The 17,842-nt window shown below is 35.0% G+C and overlaps 1 protein-coding gene across 1 annotated transcript in view; it reads right to left on the bottom strand.

Annotated features, from left to right (window-relative positions):
* Positions 1–16,217, bottom strand: part of roraa (RAR-related orphan receptor A, paralog a) — a 285,244-nt gene extending 269,027 nt beyond the window's left edge. The window contains exon 1 of the mRNA XM_079858788.1: positions 15,873–16,217. Within this exon, the coding sequence (XP_079714914.1) occupies positions 15,873–16,026 (154 nt within the window). The 5' untranslated portion in view covers positions 16,027–16,217. The remainder of the gene's footprint in view (positions 1–15,872) is intronic.
* Between the last annotated feature and the right edge of the window lie 1,625 nt (positions 16,218–17,842).

Genomic DNA, 17,842 nt, shown 5'->3' with positions numbered 1-17,842 from the left:
TAATTTGTGTGTGGGGGGGAGGGGGGTAAAGAAAAAACGAGAGTGGGTCTCTGATATTAATAATTAGCTGGCTGAATCATCACAGGAAGAGTCGAGTCTGTCCAAGCCTGCACGATTTTAATCAAAGATTGAAAATAGGAGCTGATTATAATCTGCATTGAGAAGTCACCGGGGGTGTTTGAAGAATACGACATGCCCGGATGTGAGGATAATTTGATTAAGAGCTTGCCGCACCTGAAGGGACAGAATTTCTGTCTCTTTTTAACTCTATTTACTGGATTAGGCGCCGCTTCTTAATCATATATGAATAATTAAGTACATTGAGTGACACTAATTCAAAACACAGCTTATCTTTTTGATCAGCCTGATTTTTATTTGTTAGGGGACCCGAAATTGTTTTAACACGAGGAGGATGAACAGTCACTTAACTTAGTCATCTGAACGCGTGTTAAAACGAGTCAAAATCAATTATTCGCCGAAATGGCTGAATAAATGAAAATTACATGCATGAAACACGTCTGGGGCTGTAAGACCTAAAAATTAAATTTGTTACAAGTGAGTGAAGAATAGGTGTTTGCGTAATTCATGAGACAATGAGATAGGCCTACCATAAAAAAATAATAAAATAAAGTAAGACGCATAAATATGAGTTACAAGCCAGACGTTTGACTTCAATGACTCGGGATTCATGGCAGATACAAAAACGTCAAGCCAAGTTCAGGAAATGGCCTACTGTCCCTCCTGTCTCTCCATACTTGTTTTTATGAGCATGGTAGACACATCTTGTGAGGGAACGTTTAAAGACGAAAAGCAGACAACATTACACAACATCTGTGTCCATTACAAAAGAGTAAATGAATGGAAACAAAAATATTTTGCAGAATTCGGCTCATTTAAACTTTCGGCTAAGACCATCCTGAAAGTCCTAAACCTCTAAACGTAGCTGCTACAAGACAAAAACAAAGAGAAATTGAGAAACTATTCACTTTCCATGATATTTTCCTCTTCATTTTTACATTTCTTTCCAAGTTATTGGACAAATTACAATTCTACACACACAAATAAAAAAAAAATACTTAAAGCAAGATCAATTTAATAGAGAAACAACAGTACATATGATATTAAGCTTGGTCTTAAATAATGCATCTTAAATTAAAACAAAAATAAAAAAATTAAAACATTAAGAAATTAAATTAAATGCAATCTATAAAAGCAAGTCTTAATATATATTGCATTGTTGTTTTAGGGATTTTTTTAACTAAAAAGTAATGAGGCTAAATTAAAAACTACTAGGCTAAATAATTTTGGTAACACTTTACAATAAGGTTTCATTTACTAATACTATGAACTAACAATGAAAAATAGCATTTATTAATCTTGATTTCAACATTTACTAATACATAATTAAAATCAAATGCTGTAACTGTTAATATTATTTAAATGGACCCTAATATGAACTAACAATGAACAGTTCTATTATTATTAACTAATGTTAAGAAACAAGTAATAAAAACTCAGTGAGTGTTTTAGCGCAATTTTCTGACGTCATGGGATCACAACACTAAGAGATAGTAAATCTTTTTATGTTTTTTTTTTTTTTTTTTTTTTTTTGTGTGCGTTCCGAGATTAGACCTTCCTTAACATAATGCCGAAAACCCGAAGTCTCTAGGTGGTCTGGTTGAGGAGGAGATAGAAGTGCAAGATTGGTGCGCACAGACAGAACAGAAATCATGAGTTAACAATCGCAATTTTGTCCGTAGGAAAATTGCGCTAAAAAATAATAAATACTGTAACAAATGTATTACTCATGGTACATTAAGTAATGGGATCTTACTGTTGCCAAAAAAAATTTGTATTGTACCCTGAAAAAAATTCATATATTTTTTTAAAACAAAGAATATTGGAGTACACTTTACAAAACAAATTAGATTAATTCAATGTGTTACTTGCCATTTAATGTAATTGTTTGTGAAATTTACAAGAAATTTCTGACTGGAAATTATTTCTAAATAGGGTTGCAAAGGGGCTGAAAAATTCCAGACACAGTTTTCGAAAATTTTCTGAAAGTTTCCAAAAATTCTGGAAACTTTCTGGAAACTTTCCAACCTATTTCTAAACTTTTTTTTTTTTTTTCAGTGTACTTTGCGTTGTCAATGTGGTAAAGTCCATCCACAACCCATGTACTTCCGCAATGTGACATTTATCCGAGCGAAAAAGGATATTCAACACGGGAAAAAGAGATTACATATGAAAACAGCGTCAGATCAAATGCAGAACCAATGCCTAGCTTTTTGACTATTGTTTAACAACACTATCCATTAACAGACACAGCCAAAGTGAGGACAGCGGAAAAAAGCAAGACATTGAATTAAATGTTTCAAATGCACAGAAGCTCTGTCAATTGCTAGATAATAGTCTTTGCTCTTTACGACAGCTAGCGATCGTTGAAATCCATACAAATTAGTCAGATTTCACAAACGAATACAATCTCTATGCATTTTCTATGATGAGATTGACCATCTTCTTCATTCTGGGTGCTTTCAAGTTAATTGATAGCACTAATTTGACATTAAAACAGACTGCAGCATTTTGCATTCGTTATCAAGAGTTGTTTTGGCTTATGGAAATTCCACTGAGAAATCCTTTCAACCTTGGTCACCCCCATGTCTCCTGTGAGGACCCAAAGGAAAGACCATTTCCAGGTCTTGCACCTCAGCGTCACGGCCCCCACTACACCACAGCCCTAGTTAGGTCACAGCCCCGCCCCACAACAGTAAATTTAGACCTCTTTAAAGGCTTCCCATAATGCATCTGGAGCGCATTAATTCATTACTATTTAAACTGTCTATCTCAGATACAGAACTTCTGTAAATGGGACGTAGATCTGAGATGTCCCCCGCCGCTGGAGATGTTGCATCAAAATCTGGTTCTTGTCACCAGCTGAGGGGCATATTTGCCAGCCCCAGTTTGGCCACTGGTGGCTTCAACTCCAAAATAAGCTCTCCCATCTGAGCAAAACTTTCAATTTAGTTCAAAGAGGGTAAACCTTGTCTAATTTGGATACCATTAATTATCCATGAAATATCAATATAGGAGATGTGGGACACTTCTTATGATTTTTAAACTGCATTTGAAGTTTACTAGAAGTAAGAGTTAAGCTACCTTGGGTGGTAGATATTTTGAAACGCTTGCCAAAATGTTTGCAAATGGCGCAAGAAACCTTTCGAAAAACTTTTCAAGACCTAGTTTCCTGAAAAGCAAGGTCTTTTCAAAGGCAACAAATTTCAGCGAAAACTGAAAAGGTTTTCCAGCTATTGCCACTGAGTAGATGACAAATTCACAGTGGATGTTTGGTTCGATCCTAAGTATTATTGTCCTTTATGGTGTGATTTTGTCATTGATGCATTCAGTCATAAAATAACCATTGGGCCTCATTTATGAAACACTGGCAAAACGAATTTAAGTGAATCAAAACATCTTGTTTTAATCATTAAACCACGATGTTTTAAACCATTCTTACATAAACTGTCACAATTAATTTTAGTATGACTAAAACGTAAAACCATTTGTAAATCGGCAATGAATTTAGCGACTAAAACCATTCGTAAAACTATTCTTACGTAAATTGTTCAAATCAATTCAGAGTGCAAACGTTCATCAAACCATTTTTATGTAAATCACAATTCAACAACTGAAGCCACTCATACACCTATTTATATGGAATTGTTAATTAAACAATTAAAACATTCTTATGTAAATTGTTCAGTCAATGAAACAAATTATCAATCAGTCAATCAAATATTTAGAAAACTGAATAAATTCAATGTGTAGAACCATTGATAAAACCATTCGTACATAAATTGATACAATCAATTCAACAACTAAAACATTCATAAAACTATTTTTACGCAACTTTCAAAGTAAAACTATTCATAAAACTTTCTTTATGTATCAGTCACAATCAATTCAATAGTATTTATGCAAGATTCGTAAAAGCACTTTTACGTAATTTGTCAATCAATTCAACAACTAAAACATTCATAAACTATTTTTACGCAACTGTCAATCAATTTAAGTAAAACTATTTATAAAACTTGCCTTATGAAGCAGTCACAATCAATTCAATAGCAATTTATGCAAGATTCGTAAAGCACTTTTACGTAAATTGTCAATTTCTCAACCTAATCATTCATAAAAATATTTTTACACAATTGTCAGTCAATTTAAATAAAACTATTCATAAAACCTGCCTTATGTAGCAGTCACAATCAATTAAATAGCAATTTATACAAGATTCGTAAAGCACTTTTACGTAAATTGTCAGTTTAATAATCTAAACATTCATAAAACTATTTTTACGCAATTGCCAACTTAAAAATATTCATAAAACTTGCCTTATGTATCAGTCACAATCAATCCCATAGTAATTTATGCAAGATTCATGCAGCATTTTTACGTAAATTGTCAATTTCACAACCTAAACATTCATAAAACTAATTTTACGCAATTGTCAATCAATATAAGTAAAACTACACATAAAACGTAATCTTACGTAGCAGTCACAATCATTTAAATAAAGCAATTTATACAAAGTTTTATGAACAAATTACACAGAAACTACTTTGTCTTGTGTTTCAAGCACAAGGTCCATTGCCTGAAGCCCAAAAGCAGGATCAAAGATGAAACTTGTGTTACAGAGAGCAGAAAGCCAAGCACTAACTCTAGATCATAGTATTCACCTCAACAGCATTTTATAAAAAGAACGTCAGTTCTACTTCTTTAATTTTAGACATGACACTACAATTGAAAGCATCTCATGATATCAATGGATTTATGATATCTTCACTCCAAAGGTGATTTTGTAATGACTAGACAGGCTCCATGGACTTTGAGTTGTTTTGTACAGCAATAATTTCATGTGGAAATGCTGAGACGGATTTCAGGGCTTCTAAGGGATATTGATTGTTCCCAGCTTCAACGTGTTGTTCTGCCCTGTTTATCTAATATAAACCACATCAGTGATCAGTCTTTTAAACCAGTTCAGCACTTAGCGAGAATCTGACGTCTCTTTAGAGGAAAGGCGCTAACTGAGTTAACTGATTGTTTATGGTCGATCACACACGAAATACGTCAAATGAAACAGCTTAACCTTTGAGCAAACACATTGTAATAACACCCACCTTAAACCACACCATGGTGTGATACATCACACCTCTGATGATCAAAAACAAGAAGGGGGGAGGAGGCATCATTATGTCAGGAGGAAGGCTGCCAAACAGTGATCTTCACTTGGGTCTTCACTCCAGGACGTCGGCCATGGCATTCGCCTGGCATCACAACACAACTTGGTTTTGCTCGACCAAGTTGGTCTTTTCAGCTGATGACTAGTCAATTTTTCTGGAGGGCTCTTAGAAATCTCAAGAAATGGCTGGGTCAAATTTGACCCTATAAAACAAAAAATGAAATGCCAAATTTAGCATAAAGCTTATATTAAGAGCTTTCATTGTTACATTATTTTAATGACAATTTAAATGGATTTTCCACTACTTTCTCATTGCTATAATAAAAATACTGTGATGCCAAAACGTATTTATTCAAATTGTAAGTATTTATCATCGTAATTTATTTTACAATTGTTATTATTATGTCACTAATATCATTTTATTAACTTTATCACAAAACATTTACTTTGTTTTAGTGCTGTCAAATCGATTGATCACATCTAACATAAAAGTTTTTGTTTAGATATTGTGTATATTTATATATATATATATATATATATATATATGTGTGTGTGTGTGGGGGGGGGTGTATACATATACACACATGTATAAATATGTGTGCGTGTGTGATATATATAAATATAATAATATACATATACTCACAAACATTATGTAAACAAAAACTTATGTAAGCAATTCATCGATTTGACAGCACTACTTTGTTGAAACTTCAATTCAGTTATTATTTTAATAATGTACTTTTTATGCTTTTACGAATATTGGGTACAGGAAAATTCAAGTTTTAAAAGGATGTAATAGAATCATAAAAGTTACTGAATAACTTTGCGTGACAAACTCATTCAAATGTAACATTATAAATTATGAGAATTATTACTTGACGATATTTTGCACTGTGAGATAACATGATAGTTAAGCACATTCTGTATGTAAAGTGGGCTCCAAAAATATTGGCACCCTTGGTAAATATGAGCAAAACTGGCGGTGAAAATGTGTTTTGTGTGTCTTTCATTCAAAATATTCACAAAAATCTAATCCTTTAATTAAAGTCAAATTTTCCTGAAATATATGTATTCCACAATTATTGGCACCCCTTCATTTAATAGCTTGTGCAACCTCCCTTTGCCAAGATAACAGCTCTGGATCTTCTCCTATAATGCGTAATAAGGTTGATAAACATATGGCAAGAGATCTGAAGCCATTCCTCCATACAGAATCTCTCCAGATCCATCAGATTCAGAGGTCCATGCTGTGGAGGTTTTTTATGGGATTTGGGTCAGAGGACTGCTATATGTCCATGGCAAAACCTTCACTTTGCATCATTTTCATGTTAGAAGATGCAACCACGGCCCAGTTTAAGCTTCCTGACGGGGTCAGTCAGGTGTTTATTTGATATCTGCTGGTACTTGATGGAGTTTATGATACCGAGTATCCTAACAAGTTGTCCAGAGTCTTTGGAAGGAAATTAGCCCGCAACAGCATTAAAGATTAAAGGAACTTTTCTCCAAGGCCGTTTCAGTCTATGCCACACCCACCTCTGGTGTTTTTTCCAAAAAGCTTTATTTTGGCCATTTCTGACCATTAAAACCCAGTCTCACGGAAAGTTCTGGCAAACTGTAGGTGCATGACATTGCTGTCTGATGTCACCAAAAGCTTTTTATTGCAAACTTCCCAAACAACTTGTGCACTGTAAAAAAAATATATATATATATATATTATCAAAATTATGACAACATATGTTTTTTACATTGCTTTAACTCATTAAAATAATTTAAGTCATTTTCAACTTTTTTATGTTATACAAGATATATATACTCAGTTATAAGTCAGTTTAATGTGATTTAAGTTGAAATGACTTAAATATCCAAGTTGACTGTACTTAAAAATTTAAGGCAGCAACTTTTTCTTTCTTTTTTACAGGTTGTGAGGTCTTGTCATAGTTTTGAGACCCAGCTAACATCTGCAATTCTCCAACTTTGATTCTTTCAGTTTGTTTGGCGACTCAAACCATCCTCCTCAGTGCATGACAGGATGTAGACACACGTCCTCTTCCAGGTAGATTGTTAAAATCTCCAACTTTTTAATTATTGTACAGATAGTGGAAATGAGAATTCCAACAATTAAACTATTATCTTTTAGCCATTTCATGATTTGTGCAGTTTAACAACCTTTAGTCACACATAATTACTGTATTCTCAGGTCTTTATATGGATGACTATAGGAATTTGGCCTGTGTGTCACTTCACATCCCAGTGAAACAGGAAGTCATGACTTATCACTAAGGTGAACTTAAAAACTCAGCATATGAACGGGAATATACTACAGTTAGAATTTTACTCATTAGAATTTGTAGGGGTGCCAGTAATTGTGGAATACATGTTCCAAACTTATATGGGTTATAAGTTATAACAAAAAGTACATTTGTGAGAGACCCAAAGCTTTGTAACCCTTTTCCTTACTTCAGATCAAGATTTAGGGACGCAACTGCTTCCAGATAAGCACAGAAGGGCGACTTCCTCTACAAGCCTGTTCAAGCACAAGGAAAGTCCTAATCCCTGCTATTTGAGAATGTCACAGGTTCCTGAAAGCATGGCTGTCAGATAAAGCTGCACACACCAGCTCTGGGCTTCAGGAGAGCTTTTTCCTACAGAAACCTTGTTTAGAGTCCTCCACTCCTCCACGGCCCATCCGTCTTCTGTCATCGCTGGGTAAACATACGCCACCGCTCCTGCCCACAACCCTCAGAGTAAAATATCGCTGGCTGCAACGTTAAAAGTCCTCAGACTGGGGCCGGTGACTGGAGCCCGTACCACGCTGGGGTTTCCAGCAGCATATTGCTGACCAGCCAACAAAAACAACTGGAACTGCCAGACTACCATTAAGAGGTGTGTGCTCCATTAAAATCAGCATGTAACTGCATATCTGTAGCCAGAAGTAAGCGGAATAGTTCATGCAAAAGTGAAAAATCCGCCATTGTTTCCTCACTCTTCTGTGCGACTATACCAATATTTAAAAAAAAAAAAAAAAAAAAAAAAAAAAAATTATATACTGGCCACTCTTTTTCTTATGATAGTAAAAAAAATGTGTACAAATTAATTTAAATTTATTTTTTTTACAAATTATTATTTTTTTTTTTTTTAAATAGTCCAGGGACCCTCAGGTATCCCCAAGGAGATGCACAGAAAGCTTGAGAAAAATTAATGCAACATTTTACATAATTTACAAAATTACATATTTATTATGTCTGTCAAAGTTAACATGTTCAAGAAACATATTATAAGATAACATATAAGTTAACATATAAGTTAACATATTTGACACACTGTTTTTGAAAAATATTTACTGTTAAAAATTCTCATTACCAAAAAAAAAACAAAATACCATCATGCCGAAAAAAATATTTATTCAAACCGTAAATATTTATCATTGTCATTTCTTTATGTTTTTCTCTAAAAACACTTTATGTACCAATGCATTATGGTAATGAACATTTTGGGGGGAAATGTGCTTAACTATAATAACAAATTATGTTACAATGCATATTTAATTTCTTAAATATGTAAGAAACATATTTCTTATCTTAAGAAATAGTTGACCCATGTGTTATATTTCAAGTTATTTAACTACTTTTATGATTCTCTTACATTCTTTTAAAACTAGAATTTTCCAGTACCCATTATTTGTAATAGCATAAAAAGAGTGACCAGTACGTTATTAAAATAATAACTGAATATTAAAATAATAACTTAATTGAACTGTCAACTTGAAGTAAACATTTTGTGAAAATATTTTAATAAAATTGCATTAGTGAAATAATTTCCTTTGACAATAGCCAATTATTTAATTTTGAAAACATCACTTTTCTAATTGTCACACTTTGTCACGGCATAATAAAAAAAAAAATACATGGACATATTTGGCTGCCTTTATTTATTTTATTTTTTAAAGCATAAAAAAAACATTTGGGGCATTCATTCTTTCTGGGTGATCCATTCCATTAAAAAATAGACAGGGTGGTATAATGTTGAATGTGTTAAACTGCACAGGTTAAAGGCAGAGTAGCAAATTTTGGAGAGGCTAGCAATACCGAGCTAGCTTTGAAAGCATAAGATCCCACCCTCCCTTGAGAGCGCTCTACAAAACTACGCCTCCTTCAAAACACAAGCACAAAGCAGAGTCTGCAAAGCATCAAGGGACAAGAGATGGTATTAAACTACCTCAAAGCACATAACATTACAATAATAATGAGCGTAAACAACTTACAGAGCTCTAGTTGTACCTCTAGTTGACTGCTGCAGATTCATTTCAGCGTTGATGGTGTTGACACTGAAACGCATAAATCCGAGTCTGATGACATGAACAGCTATGATCGGGGTTCACCTCTCTAAATTAAGGTTACAACATGGTGTGAAGGCAGCATAAGCTCATTGTTTTGGTTCAGGAGGAACTGTAAAAGGTGGCTGCTGTTTCGTTTGTGCTGCTCTGTGACTGACGTCTGTCTACAACTCTACATAGCCTCATTGAGCAGGCGCGCGGAGGTATGGAAACACATATGTTGACAGGCGGAGGTATGGAAAGACATATTATTGATTGCTATCAGATGAAGAGAGTTAACAAAAAGTGTTTATGAAAAACAAATTGCCTACCCCATCTTTAAGCTCGAGCACATTGGGAGATGCGACGTTAAACGCTATCTGTTAGGCTAATAGCAGGGTTTGAATAAAGGGTCTCAGCTTGGCTCATTCAGCCGCTAAAAAATCCCCCCTGCTGGAAGGAGTCAATCAGCACACCGCCAGGTGACAGATTTCACCATCACACTCTGACACCGAGGCTGGGAGCAAGCAAAATATTGTTGTCTGCCATGCCAACTAATAAGTAATTATAGGCTAGTCCTTCACAGATGGCAGACCCCACAGTCATTCCGCTGTCTTCCAATAAAGGAGAAATTAAGTTAAGGCGCTGCTCCGCACATGTGCATCTGCAACACGAACAAGCCTGAGTCTAAACAAGCGGCGAGCGTGCCTGAGAGTTAACAGGAAAGAGCCCATTAAAACAAGCTCACGACACTGCAAATCTACTCAACCTGATTGATGTAAAGCCCCTGATTTGTGCGCATTGCACACGTGTGTAATTATGGAAGTGTGCACTAAAAGGTTGGAAATCAAACCTTTGTTTGGAGTTACTCCAACTAGAATGATCGAAGAATTAGTTCTTCCAAAATCTTAAAAGCTCATCCAAAACAGAGTATAATACGAATACTACCCTTCACAAGTTTAGGGTCAGAATACAGTTTAAAAGAGCTGTTTTCTATTTGAATATATTTTCAAATGTAATTTATTCCTGTGATGGCAAAGCTGAATTTTCAGCATCATTACTCCAGTCTTCAGTGTCACATTATCCTTCAGAAATCATTCTAATATGCTGATTTGCTGCTCAAGAAACATTTATTATTATTATCAATGTTGAAAAGAGTATTTTTCTTACAAAAACGCATCGCTTTGCTTCAGAAGGCCTTTATTAACCCCCTGGAGCCATGTGGATTACTTTTATGATGGATGGATGCACTTTTTTGGGCTTCAAAATCTCAGTTACTATTCGCTCCCATTACAAAGCTTGGAAGAGCCAGGGTATTTTTTAACATATCTCCGATTGGCTGAAAGAAAAAAGTCATATACACCTAGGATGGCTTGAGGGTGAGTAAATTTATGGGATAATTTTCATTTTTGGCTGAACTATCCCTTTAAGACACACAATTCAATCAATACCCAATTGATAAAACCAAGTCCTAACACTTTTTTACATTAAATAACCAATTTCACTTACACGTGAGATTATACAAGTAAACTGGAAGCAAAAGACCTTGCCCTAAAGCTACAATACACATACTTGAACCTATAGCAGATAAAAACTGACCATTAAAGATGTCATAACACCCTCTCTAAAAGATTTAAGCATTTGTGTGCTTGCTCATCTGACCCGCCATCAATTGGCTCCTCTTAAATGAGACGTGAAGTGTCAACACTCAGGGTTAAAGCATCACGTGCCGCTCTTCAGCTTTGCCTTTCAATTCCTGCAAGGTCAAATGTTATGAGTTCTTTTGTGGATGTGGACAAGCACAGGTAAAAAGAATAATATCAAGCAAAAATGAAGTCGGAATTGTTGTGTCAAAGGCCAAGTGTGGGCATTGTGTAAAACAAATGAAAAGGGAAAATTAGTTCCTTCCTAAATGTCTTCACATCCAGATGTTGGTTTCTGTAGACAAAGCGAAGTGTACCGTCTGAACAGCACATTATAATTTGCAGAATACTTTAGATGTTTGGCGCAAAAAAACTAAGCCACAACGTCTGATCGTTTACTTTTTTATTGGATAATTTTAGATGTGTGCAATAAACCTAGACAAATATATATCTGATCTGAATATCAATGTAGATTCAATTCCTTAAGTTAAAAATAAATAAATATTTTTTCTTAGCGTTTTTCACATACAGACGACAACACGTACGATCCCCGTTTACACAGATCCGCGAAAAACGACTAAAAACGCTGTATTACGCTGCCAAGCCAGTAGGTGGCGATGTCACTTTGTAAAGAAACATTATGCGCCTAGAGACTGAACACATAACATGCATGTGCATAAAGTCACCGTTTTCACAAATTCGCATTTTTGTAGTTTACACAGAGACGATAACGGTATCGTTTTTAAAAACGTGCAATTTGAAACCCGTTTTCAAAAGTTTGTTTTTTCAGGCCCCCAAAATACAGCTGTCGTGTAAATAAACGGCCAAAAACGCATAAAAAATTTCAATTTTTTGTTGAAAACAGTGTCGTGTAATGCACCACTAGACCAGCACAATTTTGTGCTGACGATTAATTGTTATACAGATCATTGCAATTAATGTTTCAATTCTGTTTTGTTCAAGTCACTTACAGTATAAGCCGAATACATTATTTTTTAGGAATCGTTTATAATATAGCTAATAATAACATTTGTAATTAAAATAAGCCCATATGAGTCGCTGTAATGTAATACTATTTATAACCACATTCAGGCAATTAATCAATTATCAAACAGGCCACTTAAACAATATTAATTATAATAAATATAATACAGGCAAAATAAAAAAGTTACTGAAAGAGAAACACAACGGGTGTGGACTAACTTCTTTCCTGAGATTTTCTGTCCATAAGTTTCAACATGCTGATATTATTTGTATAAAAATAAGTCTATTGGGTGACATTTAGGTCAACATTACAAACATATTAACAAGTCTCACAAGCAAAAAGGTACCAAAATATATAAATCTGTCCATAAAACCAAGCAAAGTGCGGATTACGGTTGTCTTTCCTCAAAATGTATTATATCCTTTCTTAATAAAAGGGGTAGAAAATGTTTGAACTTGAATAATCTAATAACACTAACCGAACTGAATTCATAAAGGCAAGCTTCAATTAACGGAAACAGAGTTACTATATTTTCATCAGAAATTGAACCGTTCATCCTGAATCTACCAAAAGCCTCAGTCATATTCCCTTTTCACTTCAGATCAAAGCAATGTGGTTTGCTTCATTTCATAGATCCGCGGAAAAGTGGTTAATTCATCCCTGCGCTGAGATCGCCTCCGAAACCCACAATCACAGCCAATGCAGCGAAAGCCAAATAAACTTACTTACACACCACAAGCAAAACCACAAACTGCTTGTGGTTAACTAATAATAACCAGTTTGGCATGTGGCGTCCTACTGTGCGCAATTATAAGATCTCACTAAACCGCAATCTTAAGTGTGTAAGCAGACAAAATATGATTAACAGTAACAGCTGCTGAAACAAGTGTGACATTGATATTTACGTATAGTCCAAAACAAATGCATGGTCCAAGGACACAATAAGCTTTTATAACAAATCAGCATGTATGAAAATGTATTGTTGCAACATTTCCTGTCTGTCTCTTACAGTGTGTATTGGGGCTGCACAATTAATCAGAAAAAAAAAAATCACGTTCAATGAAACTTGATGCCAAAAGTCCAAGATAAAATATAAAAAGTTATCACACTTGTCACGTGTACACTTTTGAATGTCACCAAGTCATTTTTTTTTTAATGTTTAGTACATTTTTTGAATGTTGGATCTCGTGTTTCATTGAAATTACGCAATTTGCTACCTTAAAAAGTCCTTTCGACTTAAATGACATTAAACTGGCTTTAAAAAAAAACCTATTTAGATAAGTTAAAGCAATGTAAAAACGTCATAACTTATTGATCATATCATTTTTTTACAGTGTAATTTTTTTTATGTCAATCATCTAGCCCTATGGTGCTGAAAAAAACTGCAAAAAAATTTGGAAAAAAATACAATTATTATAAAATATTAATAATTAGAAATGTTGACCTTCATATATTAATCAATAATAGTCAATTATGAATGATCAATAATAATAAAATATTATTACTATTCATAATATGAACTAACATCTGGGTATCAACTTTTCGAAACTTTTTTGCCACTCTAACAGACAAGCATTATCAATAGTTTATTGTAAATTAGCATTTTTGAGTCCCTCTGAAATGTCCTATGGATTTAAAATGATGGATTCAAGTCAATTGAGTCAGTTAAGGTGTATGGTTAACATTACTTGAATAACATAACTTCTATCATTTGAACCATACCTCAAACAAACGAGTTCTCAATGCAGTTTTTAAGTTGCTAAAAGGTTTCTAAATAAGGACTACAACTACCAAAATGATGTGATTGTGTGTCCTTGATGAATCAGAACACAACTGTATTCCATCCAACTAACATAAATGCTTCAACATTCATATTTGAAGTATGACTGTATCAATTATGCTATAATAAAATATGCTACAACAAATTGTCTCTTAATTTTAGTCATAAATCACAAACCGCCATTGTAAAACGGCCAGACATCATGACCACACGAGGTCTGTTGAATCTCTTGGTGTGTTTGTTGTACAAGTCTTGCGAAAGCAAAGTGGATTTCTAACACAGCAGAACAGAACAGTTCCACTGAACGCTTTGTTTCTCGTTGCCCATTCACACAAGGGTTACATAACAGGACTAAGGCGTTCTTTCTTTTGCCTTTCCCTTCCAGATGCACTTTAGTCCTGCTCTAATGGGTTGGGGTGAATATAGGTCAGCAGGTTAGGAGTGTCTCAAAGTCAATCTCCTACTTTAAAATAAAATGGCACAGACTTGCCTAAAAACTCCCATCCGGACTGAGCCTCCCTATACCTGCCTCTTCTGACTGCTATTACATAACAGCACAGAGCTGGGAAAGTACCATGCAACAACAGTGAAACAACGTCCTTTTAAACGGCTAGAAAAAGAGAACGGATGGTTTATTATAGATTCATTAGGATTTCAATCATGCACCAAACTCATTTGTGCTATGCAACGTCATTTCTGCAAATTTTCTTATAGACGAAAACATTAATAATTTATCCATAAGGAAATAAACCCTCGCTCAACTCGCTTCACAGTCCAGCGGTAACATTTTCGTCTAGAAAGCAAGTGGACCCGAGTTCGAATCCAGAACTTGCATCAAAATTTTGCTTAATAAACCAAGCGAAACCAAACCGACATTACGCAAAGTATCGCTACACACATTTGTCACAGTGTAATCGTACAAAACGCAATAATCACAGACTTCGACATTACAGATATTGAATGATTTTTTTCCCCCCGCTCTGTTTATGGCAAAACTTGTTACATAACCAGCTTACATTCCACATTCAACATATCACCCTCTAAATATACCCTTCAGCGCGACACATAACAACCCAAAAACAGATTCACAATGTTACTTTACACTGTGTCATGTCACTTGTTCACTTTTTTGTCTGATACATTTTGCACTGAACTTGGATGAGTTGAATAGAGACACTGAAGGGGGAGTGGCTAGAAATCTACTGTCTGTACTGTAAATCACAAGTATTTAGACGTAGATTCTTTCAAATTACATATTAAATCATAACGGGAAGTTAAAATGCCTTATATATATATATTATACATGCAAATTGATGTGTCTCCGATCAGCATCAGAAAACGTGCAATGGGCAAGTAGAGGCATGCTGACAACCAATGAATGAAACATAAAAATATAACGCTTAAAAAAATAAACAAGCATCTAATAAAAACACTGCGCGAGTGCGCGTCAAATTCTACCATTGCCTCAGTCTCATTTAAACAGTCTAGTCCATATAAGTTCGACTTGTTATCATGTACATTAGCTACACGTATCTTTAGAATATTTTACACCATTATTTAAATCCAAAATGAACTTTCATACTGTCAAATTTAGATTTTGTTGATAAACGAATCTGATTATTTATTTTTTTTAGTCTTCAGTGTCAGTGCTGTCATACATCCAACAATGGCAGGCTCATTCGGTTACAAAAACGGCAACTCTAAAAGCATCTCAGTTCTGATATATTTCATAAAAAATGCCGTTTATTCTAATTCACCACGCGCTTTCCCAGTGAAACAAACGCACTGGAATCATTTTTTACGCGGCGCGCGCGCCATTCAAGTTGAAATGAATTCACTTTGAAGTTTTTGCTCATCAATACTACGGAGAATCATTGTCGTATCGATTCCAAATAATCAATGTCTCTCACCTCTGTTGGTGCTGGAGCAGCTCTGCCTGCGCACCGGGGCTTGGTGCTCAGCTTTGCGGAGGGTCTCCAGGTTTACCGGGGTTTCCCTGACCGGGGTAACCGGCTCTGAGACGCCGTTGCCCGGGTCGCTCGCTGGATCTGGAGGGGACTCCATGTTGTGCTTTCTTTTGGAGCTATTGCTGCTGGTGTATCACGATGCGCCGCGATGCGACTCAGAGCTCAGAGGTTTGGTGTAGCTTTGTATTTTTCTAGCAGAAGTAAGAAATGTTGAACAGGCGAGTGTGTACACAGACAGAGGTGGGTGTGTGTGTTTGATTGTCCACTGGCAGCGCTAGAGAGGAGCTCCGGTGCAGCCGCTCAACAGGGAGACACTGTCAATAGCCGATGAATGGATGTGTGTGAGACCTATTAACAGTGGAACTTTCATGTCTTTGCTCATGTTCTAATGATACAGTCGCACATTTTCCGATATGCGACACATAATATGACATTTATAAGGGCACATTTGCGCTATTGCACAGAAGACATTCTGACAGGATCTTATGATATACGTTTTTATAATCCCTGCACATTTGGTTTATGAGCTGAGCCAAAAAGTAGGCTATATATATATATATATATATATATATATATATATATATATATATATATATATATATATATATATATATATATATATATAAATTATACACACAGACACACAACTAGCTAATTACATAGTGGCAAAACTAGCAAATTACATTACAGCATTTGCCTTATTACATTTGGTTGCTCTATATTAATATCTAAATATTTAATAAATTGTATTTCTTTGTCAATTTCATATCCACAATTGAAAACATAGCAATTTTAAGTCCCGCTCCACATATTTAAGACGTAAAATAATGCAGACTCAAAATCAAAATGTGTCCACAAAAATTTTCAAACTATTCTAATTTGCATGCCATCTTTTTGCTATTCTTTACTTTCTATTTTTCCTTATTATTATTTTTGTTTTTGAGTTTATGTTAATGAAAACATACATTTTTATGCCCTGTTTTTGTCTGTGAGCTGTGTACAGTAAATTCATGCAAAAATGTTTATCATCACTGTTAATTGCATTTTTAGCTAATGTAAGATTTATACATTCATATCAAGGCTTGACAGCATAAATGCCTATATTATAATTTCTAAAGTACTATACGTGTTTTAACCTCTAAATGGGTCTGGATGCTGGAGACAGACATATAAATAGGCCTGTGTGTGTGTGTGTGTGTGTGTGTGTGTGTGTGTGTGTGTGTGTGTGAGACTTGGTCTAAGAAATTAATTTGAAGGTATTTCTTATATTCCTCTCCTGCATATTAAAGGGTTAATAAAGATTCAAGATATTTATTTTATGATTTATGATATGATTTATGATGCATTGGTGGAATAACCCAAATATAATGTGCTAATATTAAATTATTGCACATATCCACAAGTTACACCTCTTACTATATAAACTTGCATTTACCAACACATTCAGCTTGTGCACTGACTAAAACAACTAGTGTCACTCTGGTTGTGTTTGTTTAATCAGTGTAAGAGCGCAGTAGATTAAGTTGGTCTGAGCTCAGTTGATCAAAGCCTTAACATCCTTTGCCATCAGGGAAAGCAAGGTTTTATAGCTGCATGTTGAGGGCGTGTTTTGATTCTAAACAATAGCAAACTTGAGGGGCCCTTATTAATGAAATATTTCGTTTGGTGTCACAGCAGTCACGAGCTCTCCCTGCGGCGTTATAAACAGCATGCATGACGCACGTGATCAGTGCGGAAGAGCCACGCCCCCTCAGAGAGCTGCACGTGGACTTTGGCATGGTCTTAAACAAGTCAAGTTCAGTTCACCGTGTGCACGAGTGCGTCGAAGTGGTTATGTTTAAGTTAGCTGAGAGGTCAGAAAGGAATGGTAACACAATAAGGTCTCATTTGTTTAAATTAAGTATTAACTTATG

This window comes from Squalius cephalus (assembly GCF_949319135.1).
Source record: "Squalius cephalus genome assembly, chromosome: 23".
NCBI classification, from domain to species: Eukaryota; Metazoa; Chordata; class Actinopteri; order Cypriniformes; family Leuciscidae; genus Squalius; species Squalius cephalus.
Note: the sequence above shows the minus strand (reverse complement) of the source record. Positions and strands in the feature narration are given on the sequence as shown.